The 16,538-nt window shown below is 40.9% G+C and overlaps 1 protein-coding gene across 3 annotated transcripts in view; it reads right to left on the bottom strand.

The window, feature by feature from the left end:
- Positions 1-16,538, bottom strand: part of LOC149314345 (patatin-like phospholipase domain-containing protein 2) — a 67,622-nt gene that overhangs the window by 9,778 nt on the left and 41,306 nt on the right. For 2 of the 3 annotated variants that reach the window (XM_089520904.1, XM_089520906.1), the window contains exons 2-7: positions 11,673-11,905; positions 11,219-11,284; positions 5,424-5,633; positions 3,058-3,118; positions 1,236-1,412; positions 369-501 (exon numbers count right to left, since the gene is read on the bottom strand). In XM_089520904.1, coding sequence (XP_089377030.1) covers positions 369-501; positions 1,236-1,412; positions 3,058-3,118; positions 5,424-5,633; positions 11,219-11,284; positions 11,673-11,905 — 880 coding nt within the window. The remainder of the gene's footprint in view (positions 1-368; positions 502-1,235; positions 1,413-3,057; positions 3,119-5,423; positions 5,634-11,218; positions 11,285-11,672; positions 11,906-16,538) is intronic. The other variant, XM_089520905.1, reaches the window with a different exon arrangement.

Genomic DNA, 16,538 nt, shown 5'->3' with positions numbered 1-16,538 from the left:
ATTTGCCTCAATACTGTCAAACCTTTCTAGAGCCATAAGGCCTAGAATCTCTTTCTTCTTCTAAAAACAAACAAACAAACAAACAAAAACAGGATGCTACTGCATTCTGTAACCAAGTCTGTATTCTGATTTAGTTCTATGTCACAGGGCTGCTTTCCACATTGTTGCTCAGCATCATGGAAGAGGTTATTGTCCCATAAGGCATTTCTTACTTGCACTGGATTGTACCCTCACTTTATTTAGAACAAAGTTCAACTAAATGCAAAGTTCTTTGACACTCTTGCTGACACAGCAATCCATATCCCAGTCCTGAGCCCTACCGGCAATATTCTTTCTGTAGCAGCCTAAGAAACAGATTTAGAACCTACCTGACTGTGAACGAGACAGCAGACTCTAGAGGAAGGGTATACGGGAGCATCAAGGTAGATGCCAGGCGTACAGGTAATAGGTTGGCAATGCCAGCAAAGAGTCCTCTCCTCTCAGCACAGGCTTCCAAAAGGGCTGAAAGCAGAGAAGATGGGTTATTTCAATCATCTGTTCAGCATATAAATCAAAACTCTTCCTCCACCACCACCAATTTTTAAGAGGAGAAACCAATGATCAAAATCTTGCAGACAACCTTGGCTGCAAGCATCATCCAAGAGACAAGGAATACAAAATTCAAACTTCATCCAGCTAAAGAGATGTCACCAAAGAGATCTTTCTCTTATCTGCACAGCAGGCCAAGAGAACTCTTTCTTCTTCACTTTACATAAGATGCCATCTACTAAAGAACCTGAAGGCTTTGAAGTGTTTTAACTCTTTATGAAGGCAGGAAGATATTATCAGCAAAATTCTGGGGGTTGTACAATTCTAAAGCCAGTTTGTACATTCAATAGTTGCAATAGCTTGTATCTGTAGTTCCCTACATCATTCTACAAGGTGTAACATTCTATAAGGTGACACAGGGGGTACTAGCTAAATCCCACTTGAGGTGCTAAAAAAGAAAGGGGAAATATGATTTAATAAGAAGAGTCTGGTTTAGTAGACTAGGAGTGAGTCATATGGTCCACCAGAGGTTACAGAACTTCAGCTCCCAATGATCTTGACCACTGACTTGCAACCCAACAACAAATAAAGTGCATACATTAAACCACCTGGGTGAGATAATATAGCAATACAGGACTGCACAACTCTTTTCCCCTGACCTAGATGTAACCATCCAAGCAAACACTCTCCCCTGCAAAAGATCATACCCTGGTTCAGTTTAGGAGGCAAGTGTTCCAGGATATGCTCTTCAGCCTCCTCTAGTGCAGTGCTCTCTCCCAGCTGGTCCTCCTCTTCTTCTGCATCATCTTCTTCATGGTTCCTGTCATCAGCACTATTTCCAATGGCCAGCAAAGGCCGGACAGGCCTTGGGTGCTGAAGGAGACCTGAAGGTGGAAAATACGTAGTGAAGTTACTGCAGTTCAAGAGAAATGCTTTCTAAGTCTGTGCATAATAATTCTTTGCTCTCCTGAGCAAGTTACGGACAGGGAGTACCTGGTCAAAGGAAGACGTGCTATGGGGAACTACAAACAAGAAACAATGGACAAGTAATTGCCACCAAGTCAAGTCAGACACACCAGTAATAGTTAGGACTTTCCAAGCTGGTCAAAAGTGCCTCCATACTGTAGAATCTGTACTATATTTTCTGTCTGTGGTCTCATAACTGGAAGGACTGTGCTACAGGTTCAGTTTGAAACAACAAACTGCATGTGTTTTATCTTCATGCATAGATCAGTCCTGTACTTTCTGCAGCATAACCTTGGACTTAAGATGGAACTGTGAAGTCACTGATAAGCATAACATATCATGCATAATCCACTTAGTTCTGAAATCATAAATGAGCTTTGAATATCAGCAAATCAGTTCTCCCTGTAGTTGACCTGGGCCACTCCTTTTTATCACTGTGGGACTGCTTAAGCCCACAATTTGCAAAATAACTATGTCAGTCTCAGTATATGCAAATAACACATGAACTGTCATTGCAATACAAAAACCCCAACCAAAATGGATTTGATACTAAAATAAGACCAGCTGCACTACAGACTGTGTACCACAAGGTGACACTAAAAACACAAATCATGTGCTCTTGTCACAGCACCAGCTCACTATAGTATACCAGGCATAATACTAGAGAAACAAGTATTTTGCCACTGGAGGGTGAGAAAAAAAATAAGACCACCTTCAAATATCTAACAGCACTTAATACTGGATATCCAGGTACTACTATTCAAACAGGACTGAGCAGCCCCCAAACTTGAAAATTGACAAATCAAACCTGAAAGTTTAATAGTTTCCATCTCTGATTCTTATTCTACTTTTTAAACATTTTTTTTGCCACAGGGTGGATTTTTGTCCTGAGGGCAAAATGTGCTCCCCACCCCACATCTATGGATAGATCCAAGGTTATGCAGAACAGACTCAGTGGCCACTATATACAACTGAAAGAGACAGCTCTTAAAAAGCATCTTTAGCACAGGAGTAGGTGGAACCATGAGTTACTCAGAACTTCTCCGATTCTCCAGAATGGAAGGGAAGCTCATTGACAGCTAACTGGAGGCATTTGTTTGGGTAATCAATCTTACTGGACAGGTACCCATGGTAGAGTGCTCTCTCTTTTGTCTAGCAGGAAAGTTCTTTACATTTTGAAAACCTGTACAATTAAACCCAGATATTAGTCCAAATGAAGGGAATAATTGGTTTTATGTAGGTTTTGCATAGCAACAATTGCACAGTTGGATAGACTAAGGATTAGGTATGGATCACTAGTCTTTTTATGCACAAACAAGGCACTGAAAAAACAATAAAGCAAAGGAAAGAAACAGCTGCGCAGAATTCATTATGCCAGAGCAATTTCCCTCAACCTGATGTCTGATGCCCTCCAGATAAGTTGAGCTACAATATCCACCACGCCTGGCAGGCAGGGCCACTGGTGACAGGGCTGTAGTCCAATATGCTTGGAAGGCATCAGGCTAGGAATACTGCTGGGGAATACAGAGATATAAAGGGTATACGTTTTGAATAAGCACTTACCATTCTTCTTCAGGAAGTGCAAAGCATCCCTGTAGCCCTGCTTGCACATATCCCGCAGAACCTGTAAGAAAGGAAGCAGAGGACATTATTTTAAGAAGACTACATCTAAGCAGGACAGGCATCCTGAAACCCTTCAGATGTTACTGGATTGCAACTGTCAGCAGCCTTAGCCAGTTTAGTCAGGATTGAGAAATGCTGGGAGTTGAAGTCCCACTCCTGATGTAAACATTGCATTAAAAGGGATGAGAACTAAGAAGTGCCTGATTTCTGGCTATGAATATCTCTATGCAAAAAGCTTCCCGCTGAAGCAGTATGAGGGGAGGGAACATAGAACATCCCAGCAGCAATGTCTCAGGATGCACCCATAGATATTCTTGTGTCAGAATTTATCAGACTGAGACAAATCCATCAATAGATTTTAAGGGCTGTACACATGAAAAAAAGAATTGGTCAATGGAACCTTATCTATTATCACTGCAATGCCTACAGCTTTTGCATGAAGACCGAAGAATTACTGCAGAATTCTGTTGTCTCCAGTTGGTCCTTATTTTGTTAACTGAAGATAAAAGCATGAGCAGGAGAGACATTTCACTCTGGGCAACGATCTTGAGCCATATTCCCTTCCATTTTTGGGCCCAGTAAAAGTAACGACCCACAGTAGAAGTAATGAACCTGTCTTGTACAACCAGGTCTGGTTGATAGATCTGGGGTTCTCATGAAACACAAAGCAAATTCTACCAATGATGTAGCAAATTTTGTCCCCATTCATGGGGTAGGATTCTGATGTTCCAAAAAGGAGTTAATGAAAACTATATCCCTCCCTCTTCTATTCAAGAAAGGTCACACAGGATCAAAGAGCCTTCCATTAATGGAAGGATGGGATTAGATTCAATCTGAAACACTTAAACCTACATTATATACAAAATAGATTACTATTCCAACACACCAAAACTGAATAGCCTGTAGGAGGTCATCAATAAAGGAAACTCATACCTATCTACACAAATTGAATACAGTACATAAGCAATTTCTCCCAATGCCTAATCTTTCTTTCTCTAGCACTGTCCTAGAATGTTGAAAGCTTATGCCCCCCTTTTCCCCATGTGAATAGCAGAGAATTACATTACACCTCGGCACCTTCAAGAATCAAAATGGTTACATAAAATGCACTAAACAACCCCTGTGACTTTGAGTGACTTTGTTGCTTGTTTCTAAAAAGAAATGTACAGCTGTTCATGAAATGCCAAAAGCCTAACTCTCAGATATAGATGCCAAAACAACCTTGAAGCTTTTATGGAGTGTAGAACTGTTTCCATATCTCTGCTGTTCCAAATTCTGTAGACAAAAATATCTTGTAACAGAAAATTCAACAAATAAGCATAACTCAACTAACATTTACCAATTTAAAGATAAAGGTAAAGGTAGTCCCTTGACAAGAAGAATGTCTAGTTGAAACTGACTGTAGGGGGTGGTGCTCATATCCATTACTAAGTGGAAGAGCCAGCTTTGTCCGAAGACTATTCCAGTGGTCATGTGGCCGCAATGACTGCACTGAACGCAGTTACCTTCCCACTGAAGTGGTGCCTATTTATCTACTGCATTTGCATGCTTTCAAACTGCTAGGTTGGCAGAAGCTGGGACTAGTGCCAGGAGGTCACCCCATCATGCAGCACTTAGGCCTCAAACTGTCAACCTTCCAATCATCAGAATTTTACCCAGATGTAAAATATGAATTTAGCAAAAAACAAAAACAAAACAGAGTTGAGGGGGTATCATGCTGCTTGGTATCGCAAAAAGTATATTGCAGAGAAATCAAGAGATTAGCAAGGCATACATCTTACGGATGTGACGGTTGAATTTAATTCACTTTTGGTGTAAACCACTAAAAGTTATTACTCAAGATTTGCAATGTTTTCCAAAAAGGCTGTCCATGTTTTTAAATTTATTTTCACTGTCAAAAGGATTTAGAATTTGTTGATTTATTGACAGATTATGTGCTAGAGAGTTAGCATGACAAGTCACTTCCTCTACCCTTAGCTTTAAATAGCGTATTAGCTTTAGGTGACTGGAATCCTATGCAAACTCACATAGGAGTAAGTCCCATCAAACAAAGTGGGACTTACTACCAGGTTAGCATTCTTCAAACTCTGCTGTTAGAAGCATATAGGCTAACTGAACTGGAATATTTTTGACAAGAGCTGGAAATAGCCAACAGCTACCTCCTCCTTAGAGATTTCCTAAAGTATGTGCAAGTGAAAAGGCTTTCAACAAAACTTTTCCAGCTCTGGAGTACCAATTGAGAAGAAAGGAAAGGAGGGAGGGAGAACATTCCTTTCCTCTTAATAGTAATCATGATGGGCTCTTACCTGAGGTTCTGGTGGAAACAGGGCCTTTGAGAGGCGGTAGAGGTTTCGCAGATTGAACTGAATGCTGGTATTAGTCACCCTGAGTTCATGGATATTGGTGGAACTGTCCCGTGGACATATGTCACTCTCGCCTGAGAAGGGAGAGACTGTGATGGTGTTCCTCAGCTCATACTGTGGCAAGTTATCCGAAATCCCTCCATCAACATACCTCTGGGGAAAGAAAAGCGAGAATTTAAGGCGCTTTAAAATGCCCCCTCCTTTTTTTTAATAGCTTGTAATCACTTCCACTTTCCCAGACCAACAAACACTTATAGCCAATTACATGTGCCCTGGTGCTGCATCATGTAGTCATTTCTAGGTTAGTCTGCTATAGCCTTCTAAATTATCAAGAACTGCAGAGAATTGGTTTCTGCTCCAATCTCCCTTCCCCACTACCCATGCAGCCCTAACTATGCGATTTGTGATCATGAGACCATTATTGTGGTCTGAAGCTACCTATGTTCTACTGTACTGCATGTAAATGCTTCCTCTCCTGTGCCTTGGTTTCAGTTGCAAGCCTGTCTCTGCAGACACTAGAGAAAGTGAACTACTTTCAGTCCATTGAAGACAAAGGACTAGGATTGGGATGCTGAGTTTTTGTTGTGAAATTAAAATAAACCCCAAAGAGGTGGGTGAAAGAGAAGACACTTTTCTGAAACAAGGCACAATCTCTTCATAGCTGTTATTATTAACATGATTATGTAACATGAGTAGGACATAAATAAATCCATCTTTCTATATCAGTGGCCTTTCACCTATTTTCCAGCAAGGGAACACACAGTTCATATGTTGACCTTCTCTGCAAGCTCCCAGACCGTAGGAGCAAACTTGAACAGCATGATACCCTCCCCTACAAACAGATTCAGAACACTCTGGATGAGCTCATTCTTCAGTTCTGACCTAATGATAAGCCACTGTTTATTATTACATGCATCAGCCTTGAGCTTGTGTGCTTTCCCCTTCCTTCTCCTCCTCTGGGACTGACACATAGACAAAGCTGGAACCTTTTGCTTCCCATTTCAACTAATCTCAATTTGATGTTCCATCTGAACCCCACACTGCAGTTAATCTTAACTATGATTACTTGAAACAAGCTAGGTTCACAAGCTATGGTTTGAAGTTGACTCTTTTCAAGAAACAGTGGCCAACATTAATCACATTTTGTCTGGGTTTAGATACAAGATGATTCAAAAAGAATGGTGCAAATGTAAAGCTGTTCTTATTAAGTTTTGCATCATTCTTTTTGAATCTCCTATTTAAGTAAAACAGACCAAAAATAGAAGCTAAATCTTCTAGACCTCTCCTCTCAGCTGAATCACAGGAAGCCAAGGGAGGGTGGAAAGCACACAGTTCTGAGACTGGCTGCAGATCTCTCATAACAAATTGTCAGGATCATAGCTCCTGTCATGCTTGCTAGCCATATATGATATGTTTTCTAATACAGGATGATGGGATGTGCTACACAACTGGTGATGCCAGGTGGAAGGACTGTTTATCATTAATGGTGCCAGAGAATGAGCAGCTGTGTAGGGAGGAAAAACAAGTTGTGAGCTGTCAAGGTCAGTTCCATGAGAACACCTGGTAAGAGGGAACAAGGAGTGGTAGTCCTGGGACAGGGAATGTTTGGGTTTGTAGGAAATGGGATGTGTGTTTCATGGCTTCAAACCAAGCCAGCTTTCCCCCATTTCACTTTTTACATCTAACTCTCAGAAGAGTCCTTGGGACCCAGGCACGACCAGGGGGTAACAACAACTCCAGTGGCTGCCAGTCTATTTCTGATCACAATTCAAAGTGCTGGTTATGACCTATGAAATCCTGTACAGCTCAGGCCCAGGCTATCTGAATGACTGTTACCTTCCCATATATAAGCTTGGCCAAATCCTAAGCTCTTTGGGGGAGACATGTCTCTTGATTTCACCACCCTCACAGGCATGTTTCCTTGAAGCAAAGAAGACTATCTCTGTGGCAGCTCCCACACTTTATATCCCCCTTCCTCAGGAGGCTAGGCTGGCTCCCTCTCTGTCTTCCTTCCATCAACAGGCTTTAAGAACCAATAGTTTTACAAGAAACAGGCTTTTCTTAGTGGGCTGTACTACTTTTATTCTTTGCTTATAAATCAATGTTTTAAATGGTTTCAATTCTACACACACTTTACTACTATTTCAATCTTTTTTGTATGTTTTTAGCTTCATGAGTTTTTATTTCTATTTCTTTTTATCTTGCAAGATGCCTTGAGTGTTACTTTTTGGGGACAGGCAGAATATAAGTAAATTGACAGACAAGATTTGACAAAAGTTTTTCATGAATCTTGGAGTCCCTGTTCTGGTGCTATGGCCATACAAGTTGAATCTCCTTTATCCAAAATGCTTGGGACCAGAAGTATTTTGGATTTTTTCAGATTTTTGAATATGTGCATATACATAATTAGATATTTTGGCTACAAGGCCCAAGTCTAAACATGAAATTCATTTATGTTTTGCATGCACATTATACACATAACCTAAAGCTAGTTTATGCACACTATTGAAAGCAAAGCTGTCACTATCTCAGCCACCATTGAAAAAGTTTTGGTTTTTGGCGCATTTCAAATGTTGGAATTCCAGATGAGGGAAATTCAACCTTTATCAGTATCTGACTGACTTGACCCAAACAGCTGGATCACCACCAGCACAGAAGTGAAGGACGAAAGGATTCACTTGCTCAAAATCAAACTTCCACCTTCTTCTCAAACATGAAGCCAACACCAGCTTGTCACACACAGCTCAGCTCTGGAGTTAAGAAGATTTCCCTGTCATAAGCCATTTGTTGGCCTGCACTGGCCTCAGAAACAGAATAAAGTTCAGACTGGAGCAGAAACATATTGGTTGGAGGCAAGAGAAGCACAGGGTGTTCTCTAGCAACCAAAGTCCTGAAGCTTCCTGCTAAGCCTGTTCCAGAAAACTCAGCACATTCCTTCACGCTAGCTACTTTCAACAGATAGTCAGGTCCAACTCTAGCTACTATGCAAGCAAAGTCAATAAAAACAGGTAAAGATTCTTGTGCACTGGCAAGAAAAAGCAGCCCCACCTTCTTCTCCCTCTCTTCCCCACCCATCCTAAGAACTCTCCCTTTAAGCCTACAAACCATTATGGAAGCAGAGAGGGAAGGCATAGTTGGCATTGCAATTCAGAATCAGTCCCCCACTTCTTGCTTTATTTTACCTTTGCCTTCATGGGCTGACTATATGACCTTTACAGTGAATGTCTCCATGCTGCACTGTTATAAGCCTGGTGACAGCCCCCCACCCGTCAATATGAAGTGCTGTTGGAGGCATGGAGACTGCTGCAAATGTAAATCAGGTTTATGTTTGAGAAATTCAGTAACAACCACTACCATTTTGCCACCTTTTGCCTCTCCAGATGGTGAGAAATGACTACTCCCATTCTCTCTTAGTGTTGATCAGATGACAGAGCAGTTTAAGCCCAACACGTTCCCTGACTCTAAGAGCTGAACAAGCACTAAACCACTAACACCGAACAAGGAACACCTTGACTTACTTCTTACCAATACCATGAATCTTCTAAGAAGGCTATGGAAAGCTGCAATCATTTTCTTTCAGTTCACCATGTTGTAATATAAGAACAACAATATAGATCGACTTTGACAGATAAGGCACGATCACACATATTAGGCTTGCCAGATCTCAGGGCCTGGACCTGAGACTCCAGTTTTCATGGGTCATCTCCCGGGGTAGGGAGTGGGAGAAGAGTACAAATTCTCCAGTTTTGCTGGGCTCGCCTCCATGAAAGAGGAAATCCCTGTTCCACTATGAAAATAGTAGTTGCTACAATTTGCACAACTCAATTGATTGGTTGCTACAACTTGCAAACACTCTCCAGGTGGTTTTTATGTATTTACTTAGTTAGCTTCCTCCTTCCCTCCCACTAGCACTAGGGTTCACCCTCCACTCTGTTCTGTATTCACCTTCTAGTTAGAAACAAGTAGGCTTGATTAAATATTCCTTATCTCAACTCCCTAAATAAGTGAGAGGGAATAATCAAATCAAATTCTTTATTACACTTCATAGACTCAACATTGCAAATTAGCATCATGTAAGATAAATTAAAAATCACAATATCCTTTAGGGAGCACAGCCCCAAAACAGTAAAACTATACAAGCAGTATTCATTTCAAATATATTTTGGTAAGACAGAATTTAACTGTTCTCTGATACTGATAGCCTCAAACAAAAACATGGCAACAACCAAGGATGACACTGGAATTTTTATCATCCAAGAGAAATTTGACATAAGATTGAGCTGGTTGCTCCCATACATTAGCCAGTAATTGACTGATCATATGTTATTGAACCTGGTTGTAAAATCCACAGAACAAAAGAATTTTCTTCATGGTTTCTGTTTTCTCGTTCTTACAGGATCACAATCTTGCAGTGTAATGGACACCAGTAAATTTGTCATGAAACACTTGAGAGGGAAAAACACTAAATCTGGCCTTCCCAAAACATCTACAATATTTAATAACAGTCAGGTTCTTTAAATACTCAGCTAGGTGAAATGGGCCAACATATTCTATACCCAAGGAACTCAGTGAGCTGGTTGAATATGAACAACCCTGAAGGTTGCAGAAAGCAATATCCCATGTCATAGCCTATATGCAGGAGGAAAGATGATGGCAGTACAGGCTGGATGGCCATCTGTTGAGTATGCTTTGATAGAGATTTCCTGCATGGCAGGGGGGTTGGACTGGGTGGCCCTTGTGGTCTCTTCCAACTCTATGAATCTATGATTCCAACTGAAGCAGCTTTTTTTTGAACAGGGAATAATAATTTCAACCTGTTCTGGGAATACCTCTTTAGATAAGCTTTTTGTCTCAATTTCCAAATAGGAAAATATATTATCTGTCTGTCAGAATGAGAATCTGAGCAACTGTATTTGGTACTTAATGGTTAAAGACATTACCGGGGCCAATTCTAGGTCTCAGGTTTTGGATGGGAAACCTCAAGATCTGGAGCATTCCTTGACTGGCAACCCCAAAGCATGTACACTTTGAAAGACTTATAGTTCTGTTAGTGTGGAGCACTGACTTGGAGATGACATAAGAAAGACAGGATGAGTTCCTTATCACATCCTATGAGAAAGTAAAAAAATAAAATAAAATCACAAAACCTCTAGAAAGACTATTGTGAAGAAAGTTGTGCTTCCATGATGCCTAAACACTAGAAAATGGTCTTAGTAGTTTGGTGCAGGGAACCTGGCTCAGGAACTTTGGGCTAATAATAAGTATATTGTGCACATTGCGGTATATTTTTGCATATTTGCATTATCAGTTCATTGTCTTCATTTTCCTGTACATATTTGCATCTATTTGCATTTTTTGCCCTCCCTCTGCCAAAAACATGCAGCAATCAGAATCCATTTAAAGCAGATGGATGGTCACATGTACAATAATGCACATTTCTGTGGATTTCCACAGATACTCGGGTAAAAACCACAAAGCCTTTTTCTGAGGAGTTTAAGGTTTTTTTAGAGGGGTGTAAAAAAGCCCAAACTCTTGAAAATTGTGTGTGGCATTCAACTGGAACGAAGAGTATTTTAATCGTATAGACAAGCCTTTTGGTGATGGTTTGTAAACCAGTGTTCTCAACATTTAGCCAAGAGCAGAAAAAATAAAAACCTGTCAGTAACAGTTTTTGGCTCTAACTTATTAAAGCTGAATATGGTTTTCAAAGGTTGAGAAGAACACCACAAACTTCTTACCACTCCTTGAAGACTTGGAGGGATCAGACCACAGTATACTGGAATGAAAGTGCTGCAGACACATGCCTAAAAGAGAAAGAAAAACACCATCTTTTTCCCCAAAAATTTTTTATTACACCGTATATAAATACATATTATATAATCATGTTTCATATTATAATTTTCTTCCCCCACCCCCCACCCAAATAAGAAAACAGCTTAGAGAAATTTACAATCCAATCAAATTAACAATCGGTTTCAGAGATATGGAAAATATTATTGATTATATTATTAACTTCTTCATACAAGGATTTAGGTATACAGAACATCAAGTGAAGTGAACCTGATGATAAAACTCAGAGTAGCAGGACAGCATTTTTGGGTAAAAACCAGATTAAGTCTCCCCATCTCTGTCAGGTGGGTTCCTACAGCATCACACCCAACACTACATAGAAATCAGGATGTTACTACTTACCTGGATAAGCTCTTCTTTGGAGGTAAATTCTGATAATATGACATTCTCTCCATCTGAGACCCGTGTCAGTGAGATGCCCAAGCGCCCATTAGCCAATTCATGCCCATTCTCTGGCAGGGTCTTGTATAGGCAAGCACGGATGATTTTCACCAAGTTGAAGGATGGGTGCAAAGGGCCAAGAAATCTCTTCCGAGCCTCTTTTGATACATGGATTATATTTGCACCAGCCTCACCTAGGATATAGAAACAAACACAAGTTATGCTATATATCATTATTGCCAGTAGTGCTTCCCCTCAAACACACATGAGGACCAGAGATGAGGAACCTGTAGTTCTTCAAACATTCTTGGACTCCAGTTCCCATTTACCCCTGCCAGCCTAGCTAATGGTGATGGCTGCTGGGAGGAATAGACCACCAACATTTGGAAGGCCACAAATTTCTGACCTGGTTTTGATGCTTTATACAGGAGATAATTATATAAGATTACTTTGTCATTTATTAGCAAACATGTATACAACACATTCATGTAGATGAGATACTGCTTAGTATGGTAATCGGCAAAGCTAACATCTGAATAACATTTCACTTCCTGACGAAATGGCCCATTCCTACAGTAGTACTAAAGCTATACAGCTTCGTACACTCTTCACTGTATCACACGCTTTACTGCAGCAAATTCATAACCAAGAAAGGCTAAGGCAGGCCACAAAGTCAAAGCTATTTTAGTCATTTTTAAACAAACTTGCAACAGTCATGACCAGTGATTATCAACTTCTACTGTGCAGTTATACTGTGTGGAATGTTCCTAAGGGGGATTTGACAGCATCCGAACAGCACAAAAAGAACCTCAGCTGGGAACTCAGCATTTTATATGTAAACAAACAACACAGATCTATGCAGGGCTTGGAGTTGTGAGTTTTTGGACTACAATGCCAAAATGAGACCACAGTTTCCACAGTCAAAATGATACTTTATAAGCTCTGGAGGTTGTCTCAAAAGGTAACTATGCAACTTTAGTCTTATGAGTCCTTACCTTTATATTAGTAATAATAATAATAATAATAATAATAATAATAATAATAATTATTATTATTATTATTATTATTATTATTTGTATACCGCCCTATGGGAAACCAATCCGGGCAGTTGACAACAGTAAAATATAAAATACAACAATTAAAAACACTTTACCCCTCCCCCCCTTAAGACAGTATTAAACAGTATAACATATTAAAAACACAATATCAAAGCATAAAACAACAATTAAAAACTAAAACCCCTGATATCCCTCTGTTGATCCTCAACCATCACTAAGATGGGGCCACGGGAGGAATGAGGGAATCAGGAAACCTGGGCCGGGATGGTTAGTCTGGAAAGGCCTGCCGGAAGAGATCCATCTTGACAGCTTTTTTAAAGCTGTCTAATGATGTCAACTGACGGATCTCATCTGGCAGGTCGTTCCAGAGTTTGGGGGCGACAGCAGAGAATGCCCTCTGGGAGGTCGCCGCAAGCCTAGATTTTAGAGGCTGCAGTAAGTTCTTCCCAGAGGACCAGAGAGCGCGGGGAGGATTGTACGGGAGGAGGCGGTCCCTGAGATAGCTTGGACCCAAGCCATTTAGGGCTTTAAAGGTGATAACCAACACCTTGTACTGGGCCCGGAAGCTGATAGGCAGCCAGTGGAGGGACCTCAAAACCAGAGTAATGTGGTCCCTCCTAGATGTTCCTGAGACAAGCCTGGCTGCCATGTTTTGAACCAGCTGTAATTTCCAAGTCAAGCACAGGGGTAGCCCCATGTAGAGCGCATTACAGAAGTCAAGGCGTGAGGTTACCAGTGCGTGCACAACCGTCTCGAGATCCCTTACTTCCAGAAAAGGGCGCAGCTGGCATATCAGCCGAAGCTGATAACAGGCACTCCTGACTGTCGCATTTACCTGATTTGTCATCAGGAGCGACGAGTCAAGGAGCACCCCCAGACTGCGAATAAATACAAATAAATATTATTATATTATTATTATTAACCTGCTGTGTATGAGTATAGGCCACTTTTTGCTTTGGTACTGGAATGCACCTCACCCCAAATATTCCCAAATAATGCAGTGCACGGACTGAAAACTGTTTTCCACCCCTCGTGCAAAGAAAGGTGTGAGTCAGGAGGGTCAATCTTTTTTCCCAATAAAATAGGGGTAAAGGATGGTGGTCAAGTGGGTGTCAGCACATCAGGGATGTAGCCAAGGGGGGGGGGTCCTTGGGGTCTGGACCCTCCCCCTTCCATTAGAAAAATGAATGGTGCGTGCTGCTGAGCCGCCGCACCCAAGCTCCATTATAATGGTGGCACTTAGTCTGGACCCTCCCCCTTCCTAAAATCCTGGCTACATCCCTGAGCACATTGTAACTGATCACACACAAAAAGCACAGAGGCTCCTTTTTTGCCCCCCTATCCCAATGGTTGTTTTTTATAGCCTCAGAACAAACTTTTAACATGAGTTCCCTCCCAAGACAGAGAAGAATCAGTCTTGTAGGTCATGAAAAAGTTGTTTCTGTTTTGTTTTTTACATTTCTACAATCACACCATGGCCTACATGAACACTCTTCTAACAGAATACCATGGATTTTTTTTAAATGTTTTGCTCTTTTTTTTCACCAAAGCACACAACTGACATGAGAGTATCTAATATTATTTCCTAACTATTCTATAACTTTGATCTTAACAAAAGGTATAATTCCATTGTTGCTTTGAATTTTATGATTTTAATGAACTTAATGAATTTAATGCAGTCACAAATATTTTAGACTAATTCCCTTTAGAGCATTGTTTTGCCAGCTTTGTTTTCACTGCAAAGTCATGGGTCTTTCCTGCAAAGCCAATTCCTGTTTACACTTCATGAATTCACAGCTGGTTATCATAACCATTCTTGCACCACAGCACAACAGCAATAGTTTTTGAGCTAGATTGCTGAAACATCTTTTACATTCTACCAGAGTCACTGGAAGCATGCAAGCGAATCTTTTAGAGCAGCAGTAAGAATCAAACAGCTCTCCAGATGTTTGACTACTGCTCCCAGCTATGACTGCAAGGGCTATTGGGAAATGACATCCAGTAAGCTCTGGGGGGATGCACTATTTCTATGTAGGGCTGTACAGCTAGACACACATACCAAAAATTAATCACAGGATTGTTGTCATTTTTGTAATTCTTGCCTAGCAAGACTAGTGAGAGTGTACTCTTTAGTACAATAAATTAGGGTATATTCTTCTTCCATGGGAATACTCTCCCTGCCTCCAACAATTCTGAGAAAAATCTACAGATTATTTGTGAATATCTGTAGAATCTACCAGGCATTTTCTGGCAGTTTCAACTTGTCATATCCCTACAAACAGTTCTGGTTTCCTTTGTCCCATAGATTAATCTCCATCTTTATTATGGGGTTTTGTCCATCCATCCCACCAGCTGCTCCCTGGTGGCCTATGTGTTAGAAACACTGAATCTTAACGGCTATGGAAGAAATGTTTCATATCAGGAAGGACAAATCTTTCTCTGTCTCAAGCTAAAAACTGACAGTGCAAGCAACCTCTGGTCTAAAACTGCCTCCAATTATTGGCTCTTACAAATACCAGTACTGCAAGATTGAAACTGGAGTGGAGAATAACAGTGGGTCTCTCTGGGGCCTTCTCTGTCCAAATTTAAATAGATATTGAAAAATAGAGTGGTTGCTGTTGTTTTTAATGCTCAACAATGCATGGGGAACTGCAGCCTGCTTAAATGGTGAATTGCTTTTCCAGGTGACGACCAAGAGTGTCTCTTCACCCTTTTCGAGGCCATAGAAAAGGCAGTCTGAGAGATTTAGCTAGGTCAAGAGCTTTAAAAAAACCCGGACTTTTGGGGCTGTGTGTAGCCCTACATTTACACTTTGCCATCCCCATCGTAAAAAATAGACATACAACTATACAGCGAAATAGATTTTCATCTCCACAAGCCTGACTTGCCATTTAGCCTCAGTATTTGCTACATGACCATGATGTTTCAGCTTATGCCTTTATCTTCAGACCCCAAACGTTCTTCTCAGAGTGGACCCTGGACTCCTTTCACTCTCCCTCTTTTTAAAACGTCAGATCTCATCACCATATTCACATGCACGGCCCTACAGAAGAAGATTGATTTCCTCTGCAAAAATGTTTTGACTTGGAAGCACCCAGGCTTTGCAATTCTGTTGGACAAAAGTCCAACTGGGTCAGAACTTCAAGTCTTTCCCTTCTGTGACAATGCCTTTCTTCTTAATCATCATCATACAAGTCCAGAAATCAAGCACATGTGGGAAGCAGAGCTCAGCTGCCCCAATGAACAGGAATGGGTCAGAGGCCTGGCTGGAAAAACTAGGAGACACCCATTTCCCCACTTCCTCTAGTCTTGATGAAAGAGCAAAAACAAAACACCCTCCTGGGTGGAGAGGGGGAAAGCTGTCAGATTCAAACTACTGTGCCAGAAATAAAAAAATCATCATCATGTGGAGAAGAAAATCAACAGACTTGCTAGGGCTTGTGTTCCCTATATGAATATTCATTATGAGGGTAACACTAACACTGGCAGGACACTTGACATGGTTGTCACAACACAGCGGCCACTCTGAAATGTCTTAAAGGTCTTTAGTCTTAAAGGTGCTGCAAGGCTACATTTCCTTTTCCTGGTACAGCCATCTCTTTCAGTGTTTCTGAAATGATGAGAATGGCCTCAGAGATTACACTGCTACCATTTTAAAAACACTCCACTGGCTGCCAGTTTGTTTCCAGGCAAGGTACAAAGTGTTGATTATTATTTTTAATGCCCTACATGGTTTGGGTCCAGGTTACCTACAGGATCACCTCCTCCT

The sequence above is a fragment of the Sceloporus occidentalis genome, unplaced genomic scaffold (genome assembly GCF_023333645.1).
Source record: "Sceloporus occidentalis isolate IW3139 unplaced genomic scaffold, rSceOcc1.0.p SCAF_4, whole genome shotgun sequence".
Classification (NCBI taxonomy): domain Eukaryota; kingdom Metazoa; phylum Chordata; class Lepidosauria; order Squamata; family Phrynosomatidae; genus Sceloporus; species Sceloporus occidentalis.
This window is presented reverse-complemented; position numbering and strand designations above follow the sequence as displayed.